We start from the raw sequence: 16,320 nt of genomic DNA, 5'->3' as shown, positions 1-16,320 counted from the left end.
GAGGTCAGAGTAGCATTAACTTATTAACATCAGCAATGTTCACGCCCAAATTACAGCAGACATAAGATGAACAATGCCAATGAAATGAAAATAAATCTATATACCCCGGTAGTATAAAAATTTGGATAAAAGTTTACCGTTTTGAGCGGAGTTAACCTCCTGATAAAATATATTCCTGTTTGGGAAAGCCACTCAGGCATGTTACCAATCCGTTGGTAGAGACCACTCATTAATGGTGACCACTGTTGCAATCTAAAGGTTTCCTAAAATACTAGTCTATTTTAAATATGATAGTTCATACTGCTGTATAGAATTGAAGGAATATCTACACTGTAACTTGTAAATTATGTATATATGTACATATTGGAACAAAGATTTACCCTAAAACCACAACCTTTGTAATAACAATGTGTTCTGTACATCAACAATCTAGTCCGTCTCCTCACACCGTCCCGGTCCTGACATGTCTGCGGTATATATATATATCTGGCAGGATTACCGGTTGCTAGGGACTCAACTACATACATGTGTTATGCTTTATTTTCTACATTCCAAGCAATATTATCTAAAAAAACAGCCGGTCACACTATAAAAAGTAACTTTAGGAATCAGGAAAAGTTATATTGATGATATTAAATTGTTTCAGCAGGAATAACACATCTTCTGCTGTTGAGTGATTTGGAGGCTTGCCTCACTGATTCTACTTCAAGGGTCAAAGCCCGCCACATCGCTGGCTATGGTTTCAGGAGAGACATTTATATAGTCAGATCTTTTTACCTTAGATTAAATTTCCTAAAGTTAACAGATGTTTGGAAAAATGGGGCCTGTAACTGTTAATGCAGTATGTACATGTAAAACTAAAATATTATATAATTTTTATTTACAAAACAAACAACAGATAAATTGAACAAAGAAAAAATACATAACAGCGACTCAAATGATCCGTGTTATTTCACATATTGCATAGACTTTCTTATTCCTGAAAGTCCAAGGGAGACATAACTGACAGACTTGTTTGCTCCCTTGTGTAATATTTTTGGATTCTGTGGATAACTATTGATGTAATAACAAAGAACAGGAACATCAATAATCCTCAGACAATCACACACTAGTAAACAAGGGACTACACACATAACTATTCCCGGGACTACACACATAACTATCCCCGGGACTACACACATAACTATCCCCGGGACTACACAAATAACTATCCCGGGACTACACACATAACTATCCCCGGGACTACACACATAACTATCCCCGGGACTACACAAATAACTATCCCGGGACTACACACATAACTATCCCCGGGACTACACACATAACTATCCCCGGGACTACACAAATAACTATCCCGGGACTACACACATAACTATCCCCGGGACTACACACATAACTATCCCCGGGACTACACAAATAACTATCCCGGGACTACACACATAACTATCCCCGGGACTACACACATAACTATCCCCGGGACTACACAAATAACTATCCCGGGACTACACACATAACTATCCCCGGGACTACACACATAACTATCCCCGGGACTACACACATAACTATCCCCGGGACTACACAAATAACTATCCCGGGACTACACAAATAACTATCCCCGGGACTACACACATAACTATCCCGGGACTACACACATAACTATCCCCGGGAATACCAAACCTCTTCAACATCAATATCCCAGGGAATACCAAACCTCTTTAACATCAATATCCCAGGGGATATCAAACCTCTTCAACATCAATATCCAAGGGAATATCAAATAGGACATACGAAACATAAATGTCTTGTTGACATGAAACTTCAATATCATGTGTGCTACTGAGATTTATGCATCTGTAGTAATATATCAGGTTGATGTCACAGCCAAAGGAACTTACAGATTCCTCACAATGATATACTTACAACCAACTCAATATAAACAGATATTCTCCACAATAAAATACAATAAAGGAACATAAACAGATTCCTGGCAACGAAATACACACAACCAAAGAACAGTAAACAGATTCCTCACATAATGAAATACACACAACCAAAGAATCGCAAAGAGTTTTCTCACATAATGATATACACACAACCAAAGAATCGAAAACAGTTTTCTCACATAATGAAAGACACACAACCAAAGAATAGCAAACAGTTTTCTCCCATAATGAAATACACACAAACAAAGAATCGCAAACAGTTTTCACACATAATGAAATACTTGTAATCAAAGAAATGTTAACAGATTCCTCACATAATAAAATACACACAACCAAAGAATCGCAAACAGTTTTCTCACATAATGAAATACTCTTTACCAAAGAACAGTAAACAGATTCCTCACATAATGAAATACACACAACCAAAGAATCGCAAACAGTTTTCTCACATAATGAAATACTTGTAATCAAAGAAATGTTAACAGATTCCTCACAGAGAAATACATAAAATCAATGGAATGTTTCCATGGTAATAATGTAAACATAAATGACTGATCCATTTTGATAAGTTCCTTGTATACTAAATATATTCTACAGAGTAGAACAGGAAATGTCCAGCAGAACAGTCAGGTGTGGGGATGTTGTCGGAGAAAGAATATTGGATCATTTTAAATCTACAAGCCAATAAAATGTGTCAGATTTCAATGGAGTGGGTATTATCACGGACTTAGATAATCTAATTCCGTGGTATTATTATGTATACATTCTCTATAAAGTTATAGGGCAGAGCTTTGGTCTCATAAATAAAATTCTATCTAAAACAGAATAAATCAAAATAAGTTCTATCTTAATAACATATATACCAGAACAAACATATTTTTTACGACACTAGTACATCACACATATAATAATAAAAAAAAAAAATCAGAATTCAGAACACATTTCAATAAAAAAATATACAAAGCATACAAAACTTTAACTAGAACAGTAAGCCATATGGTAACTAATACCACCCATTCTGGTATGAAAATGGTCAGAATGGAAAATGTAATGTGGTGGGGCACATCTGTCAAAATAGTGTCGAGTAATAACATCAACAACAAGCGAGGGACCATTTCCTACCGATATAAGTAAAGCTCAAAATGTTAGGACTACAGAACATGTTGACTTTGCTCAGTATTAAACACTGACTCTTGAGATTTCTTTAAATCAGAGATTTCACATGTTAACATCGTATTTCAGGAGAATTATGTAGTTTCTGCAAATGTGTCAGTAACAGAGTCTACCTGTGGAGAAAACTGAAATGACTAGAGAGTGCAACCAGCAATCTCCGCCACCACTTGGGTCTGACAGCGCTCTCCACCACCACTTGGGTCTGACAGTGCTCTCCACCACCACTTGGATCTGACAGTGCTCTCTGCCACCACTTGGGTCTGCCAGTGATCTCCACCACCACTTGGGTCTGACAGTGATCTCTGCCACCACTTGGGTCTGACAGTGATCTCCTCCACCACTTGGGTCTGACAGTGCTCTCCACCCCCACTTGGGTCTGACAGTGCTCTCCACCACCACTTGGATCTGACAGTGCTCTCTGCCACCACTTGGGTCTGCCAGTGATCTCCACCACCACTTGGGTCTGACAGTGCTCTCCACAACCACTTGGGTCTGACAGTGCTCTCCACCACCACTTGGATCTGACAGTGCTCTCTGCCACCACTTGGGTCTGACAGTGCTCCCCACCACCACTTGGGTCTGACAGTGCTCTCTGCCACCACTTGGGTCTGCCAGTGATCTCCACCACCACTTGGGTCTGACAGTGATCTCTGCCACCTCTTGGGTCTGACAGTGATCTCCACCACCACTTGCGTCTGACAGTGCTCTCCACCACCACTTGGGTCTGACAGTGGTCTCCACCACCACTTGGGTCTGACAGTGCTCTCCACAACCACTTGGGTCTGACAGTGCTCTCCACCACCACTTGGGTCTGACAGTGATCTCCGCCACCACTTGGGTCTGACAGTGCTCTCCACCACCACTTGGGGCTGACAGTAATCTCCACCACCACTTGGGTCTGACAGTGCTCTCCCCCACCACTTGGGTCTGACAGTGATCTCTGCCACCTCTTGGGTCTGACAGTGATCTCCACCACCACTTGGGTCTGACAGTGGTCTCCACCACCACTTGGGTCTGACAGTGCTCTCCACCACCCCTTGGGTCTGACAGTGATCTCCACCACCACTTGCGTCTGACAGTGCTCTCCACCACCACTTGGGTCTGACAGTGATCTCCGCCACCACTTGGGTCTGACAGTGCTCTCTAGAGAGTGCAACCAGCAATCTCCGCCACCACTTGGGTCTGACAGCGCTCTCCACCACCACTTGGGTCTGACAGTGCTCTCCACGACCACTTGGGTCTGACAGTGATCTCCACCACCACTTGGGTCGGACAGTGATCTCTGCCACCACTTGGGTCTGACAGTGATCTCCTCCACCACTTGGGTCTGACAGTGCTCTCCACCCCCACTTGGGTCTGACAGTGCTCTCCACCACCACTTGGATCTGACAGTGCTCTCTGCCACCACTTGGGTCTGCCAGTGATCTCCACCACCACTTGGGTCTGACAGTGCTCTCCGCCACCACTTGGGTCTGACAGTGCTCTCCGCCACCACTTGGGTCTGACAGTGCTCCCCACCACCACTTGGGTCTGACAGTGATCTCCACCACCACTTGCGTCTGACAGTGCTCTCCACCACCACTTGGGTCTGACAGTGATCTCCGCCACCACTTGGGTCTGACAGTGCTCTCCGCCACCACTTGGGTCTGACAGTGCTCTTATTGCCTGATTGTATTAGGGAATGTTTAGGACAAGGACATACAAACAATGAATACAGCTGATTAGAATACGAGACTCAGTTACCCCTGAGGTCCAAAGTGTATCTGAACACACTGCCATTTCTTGCATTGGAAGAACTTAAAGTAAGTAACATGTAGGTTTACTAACGGATTTCATGATGTAAGCATTGTTTTAGAACAATAAAATTTAAACTTTTGATATGTCTTATTAAAATTCATGTCCACTGTACATCAGATAATGGATTTCACGATATGAGTGTGGTTTTTAGAACAATGAAATTAAAAACTTCTTAAATACACCTTACTGGAATTCATGTCCACTGTAAATTAAATAACTCTGTGTCCACCGACGATGTACCTCACACCTCTATATCCACAGGGTTGTCCTGTATTGTCTGTTCGCTACCAGAGAGTAGAGGATCATCACAACTCGGTGTAGAGGATTGACTCTCACTCACACTGTAATCAGCTCCTGACTGAATACATATCTCAGAGTCCGAGTCACCAGCATCGTTTTCTGACCTGCCATGACCTTTGTTTTTAGCCTGTTTTGAACTCTCCACCATTTTAGATGTCATGTTTTCCATCAGAGAACTCAGATGATTAGCAGTTTCCTCGTCTACTTCTATAGGTCGACTTGTTTTATTATCAGGTAAGGCCAAACTATCATTTTCATCTTCTAAATCTTCACTGAAAACCTCAACACCTGGAAGTATAGATTACAGGTAAATACAGGTATACCTTAACACCTAAAAGTATGGATTACAGGTAAATAGAGGTATACCTCAACACCTGAAAGTATAGATTACAGGAATGTACAGGTATACCTCAACACCTGAACGTATGGATTAAGGGTATATGCAGGTATACCTCAACACCTGAAAGTATAGATTACAGGTATGTACAGGTATACCTCAACACCTAAAAGTATAGATTACAGGTATGTACAGGTATACCTTAACACCTAAAAGTATGGATTAAGGGTATATACAGGTATACCTCAACACCCGAAAGTATAGATTACAGGAATTTACAGGTATACCTCAACACCTGAAAGTATGAATTAAGGGTATATGCAGGTATACCTCAACACCTGAAAGTATAGGTTACAGGTATGTACAGGTATACCTCAACACCTAAAAGTATGGATTAAGGGTAAATACAGGTATACCTCAACACCTGAAAGTATAGATTACAGGTATGTAGAGGTAAACCTCAACACCTGAAAGTATGGATTACAGGAAAATACAGGTAAATATATAAAAAAAAAAATGTTCAGGGTTAGACATCCTGGTAATAGCTGTTAAGGTCATATTAGCTGAGTGTCCAGTACGACACCAACAAAAAAGAAGAGTAGACTGGAAAAACAATTTTTTGGGTTTGAAATGGGGCAGGTCAATTTTATTTTTTTTCAGTGTTCTGAGAAGTTTTTCCTTTAAAGCATCCCTGAAACTTTAAATTTACCATGTATTGATATTGAACGAATCAAATAGGGGACAGAAATACTGACCGCATGTGTCCTTCACAGGGTGGATATCTTCCTCATCATTAACACATTTGACCAGCTCTTCCTTGATGGGCAGGAGGTCAAGGTCCTCCATGGCATATGTATAGTCAGCGTCGGACATGGTGCTCCTGTGGGGGTCGGGAAGGGGTATTGTCTGACTGTGATGGTCCTGGATCTCTGCTCGGTGTACAGTCCTGGGGGTGATGCCAGCCCTGTGAGTTGGGGACATGTCAAGGGTGTTTAGGTAGCTCATAGCATTGTCGTTCTCCAGAGTTGGGTTACTACTGGCACTGTGTGTGGGACTGGTGTCGGCACTACTAGTAGGGGTACAGAACTCGGCCTCCAGATCAGCTAGCTCCTGTTTACTGGTTTTTAGGTCAGCAAGCTCCTGTTTTGTGGCCTCCAGATCAAGTGCAATGTCACCATCAGGGATTTCCTCACTGCACTGTGGCACCAGGGTCTTCACCTCTTCACATTCAGCCTTTAGGCGCTCCAGGCTTGGCATGTTGGCTGGGGAGTCAAACAGAACAACCATACAAAGGTAACAAGACAGGCATAGTGTTTCCAAGTAATATGGCACTAATCTTATAATACTTTAGATAATGTTTTTTATGCATTTGGCCCCATTGACCTTAAGTATTTCAAGGTCAAATAAAAATGTTGCTTTTATTTTAGACGTATTTGACCTCTGTGAATTTAAATATAGGCCCAGGTATTTTTTATGAGAAAGCATGCTGGTAAAACATTAGGTCCCTTAGCTTTATGAGACTTAAGAAGAAATTCTTTAAATGTTTGACCCATTATAGCCCATGTTAACATTTGACCCCAGCCAGTGCACAAAGTTGACCTTTAACCTAAACACAATAATATAATCAAAGTATAATTGTATTTTTGGTGAGCTAATACAAACTGTATTACTGGGGATAACATACCTGTAACATTCCACAGCCCTGCTACCTCAAGGGTCTTTATTTTCTTTTCCAACTCTGATACTCTGTTTCCTAATATTCTGTAAATGATGAGGGGACAATGTTTATGATGCAGAAAATTTGCAAATTAATGCTAAAAGTGGTTCTTTTACTTCTGTAACGTAGGGTTCTAAATGGCAACACTCCACGGCATTGCAATTCAAGGATATGTTTATTCTGTGGACAAATAAACCTATATAATGAATAAACATACGTAATCACTCATACATCCCTCAACCTATGTAATACTGGATATATATACAATTGATGAAATAAGACGAATGATTATTATGTTTTAATAATACTCTTTCATACTTACACACATAAATACTTAGCAGGAACATCCAGAGTAAGGACAATGTGACTGGATTATGCTCTCGATGGTTCCGTCTTTGATAATTGTGGGAACTTATATAGACCTCATTTACAAAATAAGGGCAAAAGAAGGGACTTACTTGTTGGTCTTGCGTTGGTGGGACAGTGCCATATTCTTGTCATTGACTGTGTCCAGCAATGCCCCCGCTAGTGCTTGTAGGTCAGCCATGGCCTGAGCTGTGGGGGGTACACCCATATTGTCTCCTAGTACCTGACTCACTGTAGGGGATACATACAGACAGTTATACATGGTCAGGTGGTACACCCATATTGTCTCCTAGTACCTGACTCACTATAGGGGATACATACAGACAGTTATACATGGTCAGGGGGTACACCCATATTGTCTCCTAGTACCTGGCTCACTGTAGGGGATACATACAGACAGTTATACAAGGTCAGGGGGTACACCCATATTGTCTCCTAGTACCTGGCTCACTGTAGGGGATACATACAGACAGTTATACAAGGTCAGGGGGTACACCCATATTGTCTCCTAGTACCTGGCTCACTGTAGGGGATACATACAGACAGTTATACAAGGTCAGGGGGTACACCCATATTGTCTCCTAGTACCTGGCTCACTGTAGGGGATACATACAGACAGTTATACAAGGTCAGGGGGTACACCCATATTGTCTCCTAGTACCTGGCTCACTGTAGGGGATACATACAGACAGTTATACAAGGTCAGGGGGTACACCCATATTGTCTCCTAGTACCTGGCTCACTGTAGGGGATACATACAGACAGTTATACAAGGTCAGGGGGTACACCCATATTGTCTCCTAGTACCTGGCTCACTGTAGGGGATACATACAGACAGTTATACAAGGTCAGGGGGTACACCCATATTGTCTCCTAGTACCTGGCTCACTGTAGGGGATACATACAGACAGTTATACAAGGTCAGGGGGTACACCCATATTGTCTCCTAGTACCTGGCTCACTGTAGGGGATACATACAGACAGTTATACAAGGTCAGGGGGTACACCCATATTGTCTCCTAGTACCTGGCTCACTGTAGGGGATACATACAGACAGTTATACAAGGTCAGGGGGTACACCCATATTGTCTCCTAGTACCTGGCTCACTGTAGGGGATACATACAGACAGTTATACAAGGTCAGGGGGTACACCCATATTGTCTCCTAGTACCTGGCTCACTGTAGGGGATACATACAGACAGTTATACAAGGTCAGGGGGTACACCCATATTGTCTCCTAGTACCTGGCTCACTGTAGGGGATACATACAGACAGTTATACAAGGTCAGGGGGTACACCCATATTGTCTCCTAGTACCTGGCTCACTGTAGGGGATACATACAGACAGTTATACAAGGTCAGGGGGTACACCCATATTGTCTCCTAGTACCTGGCTCACTGTAGGGGATACATACAGACAGTTATACAAGGTCAGGGGGTACACCCATATTGTCTCCTAGTACCTGGCTCACTGTAGGGGATACATACAGACAGTTATACAAGGTCAGGGGGTACACCCATATTGTCTCCTAGTACCTGGCTCACTGTAGGGGATACATACAGACAGTTATACAAGGTCAGGGGGTACACCCATATTGTCTCCTAGTACCTGGCTCACTGTAGGGGATACATACAGACAGTTATACAAGGTCAGGGGGTACACCCATATTGTCTCCTAGTACCTGGCTCACTGTAGGGGATACATACAGACAGTTATACAAGGTCAGGGGGTACACCCATATTGTCTCCTAGTACCTGGCTCACTGTAGGGGATACATACAGACAGTTATACAAGGTCAGGGGGTACACCCATATTGTCTCCTAGTACCTGGCTCACTGTAGGGGATACATACAGACAGTTATACAAGGTCAGGTGGTACACCCATATTGTCTCCTAGTACCTGACTCACTGTAGGGGATACATACAGACAGTTATACAAGGTCGGGTGGTACACCCATATTGTCTCCTAGTACCTGGCTCACTCTTACTGATACACAGACATTTCCTGGGCTGTTGCGGGAACACTTATATATCCAAATATTTGGATTATTTTCAAGGATGCATACAGGCAGTTAAACAAGGTAAGAACAGGGACTATCTGTTCGCTAAACTTGTCATACTGGAGAAGCAGGATACATACTTGTACAAGATATAGCAAATAGAATTGTCCATTATCACAGTGAATCTGTTTCTGTGAGATTAAAAGGAATTTTGATCTTGTTGCTATGGGGCGACCAGAAATATATCGACCTAGATTTATGAAACAATCAGAAATTATGACCTGTTTTTTTTAAGACCATCATTACTTCTAACCTAGTTTCTGTGATATAATAAGAACCACTGACCTTGTTTCGGTGATATAATAAGAACCACTGACCTTGTTTATGGGAGATGACCAGTCCACCTCCACGACTTTGGCTAAGCTTCATCATTCCTGTCCTGGCTTTCTTCCTCTCAAGTAAACTCTGAAATTATATTTACAATGTCTTGTTATCAAATAAAATCCAATGCAACTTTATAAACATTACAAGTATAGGTGTACAGTCATACATACAGATGTACAAGTATAGGTGTACAGTCATACATACAGATGTACAAGTATAGGTGTACAGTCATACATACAGATGTACAAGTATAGGTGTACGGACATACATGCAGATGTACAAGTATAGGTGTACAGTCATACATACAGTATACAAGAGCATACAAGTTAATAGTGTAATAATTTAACAACAAACATGAAGTTAATATCATCGATTCAGTCCTAAGGAAACAAAGGTTTCTAAACTTAGTTACATTGTCTACTCAAAACAAGATAACCTGTGAAGTATGAGACTATACTTTATTGAACCATTACTTGGAGGCTACAGGATGATCCTCCTACCTTGTATCTTGACTATACTGTATAGAACCCTCAACCGTGACTTCAGTTCTACAGGATGATCCTCCTACCTTGTATTTTGACTATACTGTATAGAACCCTGAACTGTGACTTCAGTTCTACAGGATGATCCTCCTACCTTGTATTTTGACTATACTGTATAGAACCCTGAACTGTGACTTCAGTCCTACAGGATGATCCTCCTACCTTGTATTTTGAAGCTGTTGCCATAGCCATAGATTTCTCCTCTTCCATTTGTTTCAGACGCTCTTGGAGATATCTGAAGAAGGTTATAAGGATATGTAAATATGCTGATGAAAACAAAAAGAAACCTTTATCCCATATAAACTGATGTCATCTCAGATGGTGTCCTATTACATTGTAATCATCCAATCAATTACATAAGTATGTAAGATTCTGATGCTCAAACCTGCATCAGGCCCCAGGATCAAGACAGAATTTAGACAAAGTTTAATTTAACATCCATATAGATGTACCGGTAAATATGGTCAATATGAAGTACTTCACCAAACTTATCTCCAACAACATTATCACATCAATGAATTGCTATCACTGTCACCTGTAACACACTGTGAAAAAGAGTTACTAATTCATGCAGAACTGATTTTAGAGAATATTTAGTCATATGGTAAAATGACAAAAATGTCAAAGATATTCTGAAAGCACTAAAATGAACTACATATTCTAAGTTCTATTTTTTCCTTGGACTTTGCCCCAAATTTATATCAAAACATATTTTGCAGCTTACCGATATTATACAATACTGCCTGCAGGTGGGGGCCAACCCTTTCTGGGATGTGACCTGATTATTTCCAGTACAAAGATTTCTAGGCCTTTGTTTTGATATTACTCTACACTAAAAGCAGTTGAATGAAAGATTGTATTTGACTTGAAAGGTTTAACCAGAGGAAATAGTAAGCGGCCCCTACCAAAAATACATAATAAATGGGTAAACACAAAATTAAGTGTCTATGAATTCACCTACCTGTTTTCCATGATGAGTGCATCTAAGTCGACTACACGTTTCTCATCGCCCTTCAGGATGTAATTGAGCTCTGTATTGAGGCGTTCATATTTAGTCTTGTAGACATCTCTCTCAGTGACCAATTCCTCCTTCTCATCTATGACCTGTTGTAAGTCACGTTCTAGCTGGGTATACTGGGGACAAACAATTAAAGCAGCATGTCTATTAAGACTCTGACATGTGTAGCTATCATAGTTGAGTCATACAATAATGTATACCGGGGACAAACAATGAAAGCAGCATGTCTATTAAGACTCTGACATGTGTAGCTATCATAGTTGTGTCATACAATAATGTATACCGGGCACACACAATTAAAGCAGCATGTCTATTAAGACTCTGACATGCGTACCTATTCTAGTTGGGTCATACAATAATGTATACCGGGGACAAACAATGAAAGCAGCATGTCTATTAAGACTCTGACATGTGTAGCTATCATAGTTGTGTCATACAATAATGTATACCGGGCACACACAATTAAAGCAGCATGTCTATTAAGACTCTGACATGCGTTCCTATTATAGATGGGTCATACAATAATGTATTCCGGGGACAAACAATTAAAGCAGCATGTCTATTAAGACTCTGACATGTGTAGCTATCATAGTTGTGTCATACAATAATGTATACCGGGCACACACAATTAAAGCAGCATGTCTATTAAGACTCTGACATGCGTACCTATTATAGTTGGGTCATACAATATTGTATTCCGGGGACAAACAATTAAAGCAGCATGTCTATTAAGACTCTGACATGCGTACCTATTATAGTTGGGTCATACAATATTGTATTCCGGGGACAAACAATTAAAGCAGCATGTCTATTAAGACTCTGACATGCGTTCCTATTATAGATGGGTCATACAATAATGTATTCCGGGGACAAACAATTAAAGCAGCATGTCTATTAAGACTCTGACATGCGTACCTATTATAGTTGGGTCATACAATATTGTATTCCGGGGACAAACAATTAAAGCAGCATGTCTATTAAGACTCTGACATGTGTAGCTATCATAGTTGTGTCATACAATAATGTATACCGGGGACAAACAATTAAAGCAGCATGTCTATTAAGACTCTGACATGTGTACCTATTATAGTTGGGTCATACCATTATGTATACCGGGGACAAACCATTAAAGCAGCATGTCTATTAAGACTCTGAGATGCGTACCTATTATAGTTGGGTCATACAATAATGTATGCCGGGGACAAACCATCAAAGCAGCATGTCTATTAAGCCTCTGACATGTGTACCTATCATAGTTGGGTCATACAATAATGTATACCGGAGACAAACAATTAAAGCAGCTTGTCTATTAAGTCTCTGACATGTGTACCTATTATAGTTGGGTCATACCATTATGTATACCAGGGACATTTTTTGCTGCAGTTTAATTTTCATCTGTTTAGTCCTCTGCATTAAGGGTGAATTTATCATGACAGAGAATATTAGTACACAGTTTACCTTATAGTAATTACTTATTTCACAAGTGAAGGGCGAATATTTGACTGGACGAAAGTGTCCTGGTATACAATACTCTGATAGGTCTACCTGGTGATATATTACAGGTAAATAGTTTGTGTCAACACTACCCACCTCATCCCTGGATGCCTCCAGTTGCTGGACCAGATTCTCCCTCTCATGGGCAGGAAAGTGACGAGTGTTCATCCCCTCATCTGTCGTCCCCACACGTTGACGAGCGATTTGTTCTCGCAGCAGCTAGAACGGTAACACAGAATGTACCACTGATATAGTCCAGTCATGAGAGGTTATGATACACAAATACATTTACAGCAGCTCAAACCAGACACAATTATATATAGGGTAGTACAACAGCACACACAAACATGTACAGTAAATTTGCCTGATAAAAATCCCTTTTGAAAATTATGAAGTGGTCTAAATCACAGGGGCATGGATTGCTTTACTTGTAATATTAAAAAAAAAGGGGTCTCCTATACTAATAAATACAAAAGGATATAACGACAGACTGAAATCTGTTACCCCCTTTTCTCTTTCAGCTCATTTGTCTTCGTTATTCAACCGAGGTATATCCAATATGGACAAAGATTTGTGATTGACACGAGCTGAAAGAGAAAAGGGGGTAACAGATTTCAGTCTGTCGTTATATCCCTTTGTATTTATTAGTATAGGAAAACCCATTTTTTTTAATATTACAAGTAAAGCGATCCATGCCCCTGTGGTCTAAATTTCCTATTTATAGGAATAATACATCGTTTCCAAGTAATACATGAATATACATATATTTAGTATCATTTTAAGAGCTGTTTCTAACATTTCTGAACCCCATTTTTCCTATATTGATGGATTATGCTGCGATTCATTTGCTGTATTTTTGAAAATTTACAGACTATTTAATCACCTAAATCATGTTGAAAAAAAAACTAAGGTAACCTACCTTTATATCTCCTTGTGCATCATGTAGCTTCTGTCGGAGATCCTCCACCTCAAACTGAAGGGACTTGTTTTGTTCCCTGGTCTCCACCAGCACAAACCCAAGGTCCTGAAATAACAAGACAGTCTCTGTACTCCTTCTTACCTAATTAAGACAATCTCAGCAACTGTTCTTACCAGTATAGTAATTTATTTTGAAAACAATGTAAGAGTGGAAATTTCTTTTCAAATATTGCACTTCTTCCTGAAACTTGGTGGCAAAGTGATAGTTGTAATTAGGGAGGTAAGTTATACATGTAGTTACTTTAACATTGCAGTGGAATTGTAAATGAATTGCTACATTTGTTTACTAGGCAGTATGATGATGATATGGAGACTGAGAAAACTGATTGAAAATGGATAAATTATTTTATGGACATATTTCCAGAGAGGTATTTATTTTACTTCTGGTCTGAAATAAGGGAAGGAGTTCTTATAGGAGCACGGGTGCTAATCATGTAAAATATGGTAGATCACTTTTATTTAGGAGTCCAACCTTCCGATATTAGATTATTAAACCAGTGCAAGCTTAACGGACACCGATCCTAGCAAAGTTGGTACATGTACCTGCTGGCACCAAGTGCTAAAATGTTATCCATTATACATTAGTATGAATTGATTGGAAATTAATACCAATAGAAAAAATTAGGAGTTACCTGCTGTTTGACATGGGGGTATCTGTTGTTGTCATTGGGGTCTGATGGAGGCATCTAAAAGGATATCAAAATAAACAATTATTTCCCATGCATTGAATAGTATAATATATATATTCTGAAGACAAACATAAAAGTTATTTTCATTTAACAATAAAAGTGTCAAGCTTGTGACCTACTTTTCCAAGCACCTGTTTCTTGAGGGCTTGGTAGCGCTCCCGGAGCTGCTCTGCCATCAACTTGAACTGATCTCGCTCGCTGACACATTGTGCAAGATCCTTACTGAGGATGAGAAGTGCCTCACACTTACTGTCAAGCTTCCTCTTACATATCTGGTACTGTAACAGAAAATATAGACTCTTATAGTATAGAGCTTGAGATGTTCCTGTTTGCTACAAAAATGTCTATTAAATAATCTGTAAAACAATGAAGGGTACAATTGAATGAAAACACAGGTAAGACCTAAACAATTGTTGTTCTTATAGTTTCATTTTGTTAAAAATTTAATATTCGGCAGGTAGGGAATATCAATATTTCATTACATATTGAGAAATTTGAGTTTAAAAACAGATGACTATGGTGCATTTAATATATGGCAGCTCCATCATGGAATTGAACCTGGTCAGTTTGTGCTTAAAGCTGTCCAGGGTGGTAACTTTCACAGTGGTACTTGGCAGTCTGTTTCACAGTCAAATGGCCTGGTCGGATGGTTGTCATCTCCTCCCTAGACTGTTAAAGTGTTTAGGTGTCTATTTATCTTCATTAGTCAAGAGTTATCTCCCATATTTACAAGCCAAAGCCTCAATGATATATTTTATGATTATTTTTTTCTGCTAAAAGCACTTTCCATTACTGCACAGGTATTATTTATGCATATACCTTTGTTTCCTATTCAGAATATCTAACAGATTATGCATTGCTTATATGCGTAAATTAAATAACAATGTCACAAGATTGCGCACCAGAAAGTCATTTCGCCCCATAGCGGCATAACTGGTAGCGATTCACTGGTAGGCGGTGTTGATTCTGCTACATTTCATAACAGATGTCTAATATATCAAGTCCAGACTTCTCGTCATATCAAATCATTTTCTGACAAAAGTTCATTTATATACCATACACGCTTCTGTAAACAAGTCCGACGGAAATGCAAATACCACTCATCATCATCAACCGAGTCCAACTGCTGGTCTGTCCCTCACGTGCACTGAGTACTGATATTCAGACCAGTAGAGAACTCTTACCTCTGTCTGTAACGTTTCAAATCTTGACTGTCTTCTAGCTATCTCATCGTCGCTAATCCGGCGAGATGTCATGATGTCGACATGGCACAATATTGGTGACCCTCTATACGTATCGTATCGATTTGACAGCTTGCCGCATCGACGGTGTACTAAACAAAGCCAGGTCTACATTACTACCCCGAAGCAAAAGGGGCGATCCAAACGAAACGCTGCTGATTTATATTTCAAGCAGGAATTGCCAAAATTCTATTCATAAAATGCTATTGGGCTTAATAGTGAACGATTACAGTAAAATGTGATCATAAACCGGGGAGTCTAAAACAGACATGTGTGTTTCACGTGCATTTTGGCTCCTTTTAATGAATTATTTTTACCTCTCCAAGGGGAGGCTACTCT

General features: G+C 40.2%; 1 protein-coding gene across 1 annotated transcript; it reads right to left on the bottom strand.

The window, feature by feature from the left end:
* Positions 1-4,279: 4,279 nt before the first annotated feature.
* On the bottom strand, positions 4,280-16,161 carry LOC110458464 (coiled-coil domain-containing protein 149-like). Its single transcript, XM_021510169.1, has 12 exons — positions 15,925-16,161; positions 14,860-15,018; positions 14,684-14,737; positions 13,993-14,097; positions 13,170-13,292; positions 11,523-11,695; positions 10,724-10,796; positions 10,013-10,100; positions 7,726-7,864; positions 7,235-7,311; positions 6,306-6,812; positions 4,280-5,501 (listed from the first exon to the last, which is right to left on the bottom strand). Exons 1-12 carry the CDS (start codon positions 15,994-15,996, stop codon positions 5,155-5,157), a joined length of 1,917 nt encoding a protein of 638 aa, XP_021365844.1. The 5' UTR covers positions 15,997-16,161; the 3' UTR covers positions 4,280-5,154.
* Between the last annotated feature and the right edge of the window lie 159 nt (positions 16,162-16,320).

The sequence above is a fragment of the Mizuhopecten yessoensis genome, unplaced genomic scaffold (genome assembly GCF_002113885.1).
Source record: "Mizuhopecten yessoensis strain PY_sf001 unplaced genomic scaffold, ASM211388v2 scaffold9615, whole genome shotgun sequence".
Taxonomy (NCBI): Eukaryota; Metazoa; Mollusca; class Bivalvia; order Pectinida; family Pectinidae; genus Mizuhopecten; species Mizuhopecten yessoensis.
The sequence above is the reverse complement of the archived record's forward strand: the minus strand, read 5'-3'. Positions and strand labels throughout refer to the sequence as shown.

Bases quoted from the DNA above. Each gene is read 5' to 3' on its own strand.
- LOC110458464 (XM_021510169.1), bottom strand. From the start codon at position 15,996: ATGACATCTCGCCGGATTAGCGACGATGAGATAGCTAGAAGACAGTCA. The intron at 10,797-11,522 runs GTAGGTGAATTC...AACCTTCTTCAG, and splicing joins GCACTCATCATGGAAAACAG to ATATCTCCAAGAGCGTCTGA. The intron at 6,813-7,234 runs GTATGTTATCCC...TTGACTCCCCAG, and splicing joins AGGGCTGTGGAATGTTACAG to CCAACATGCCAAGCCTGGAG.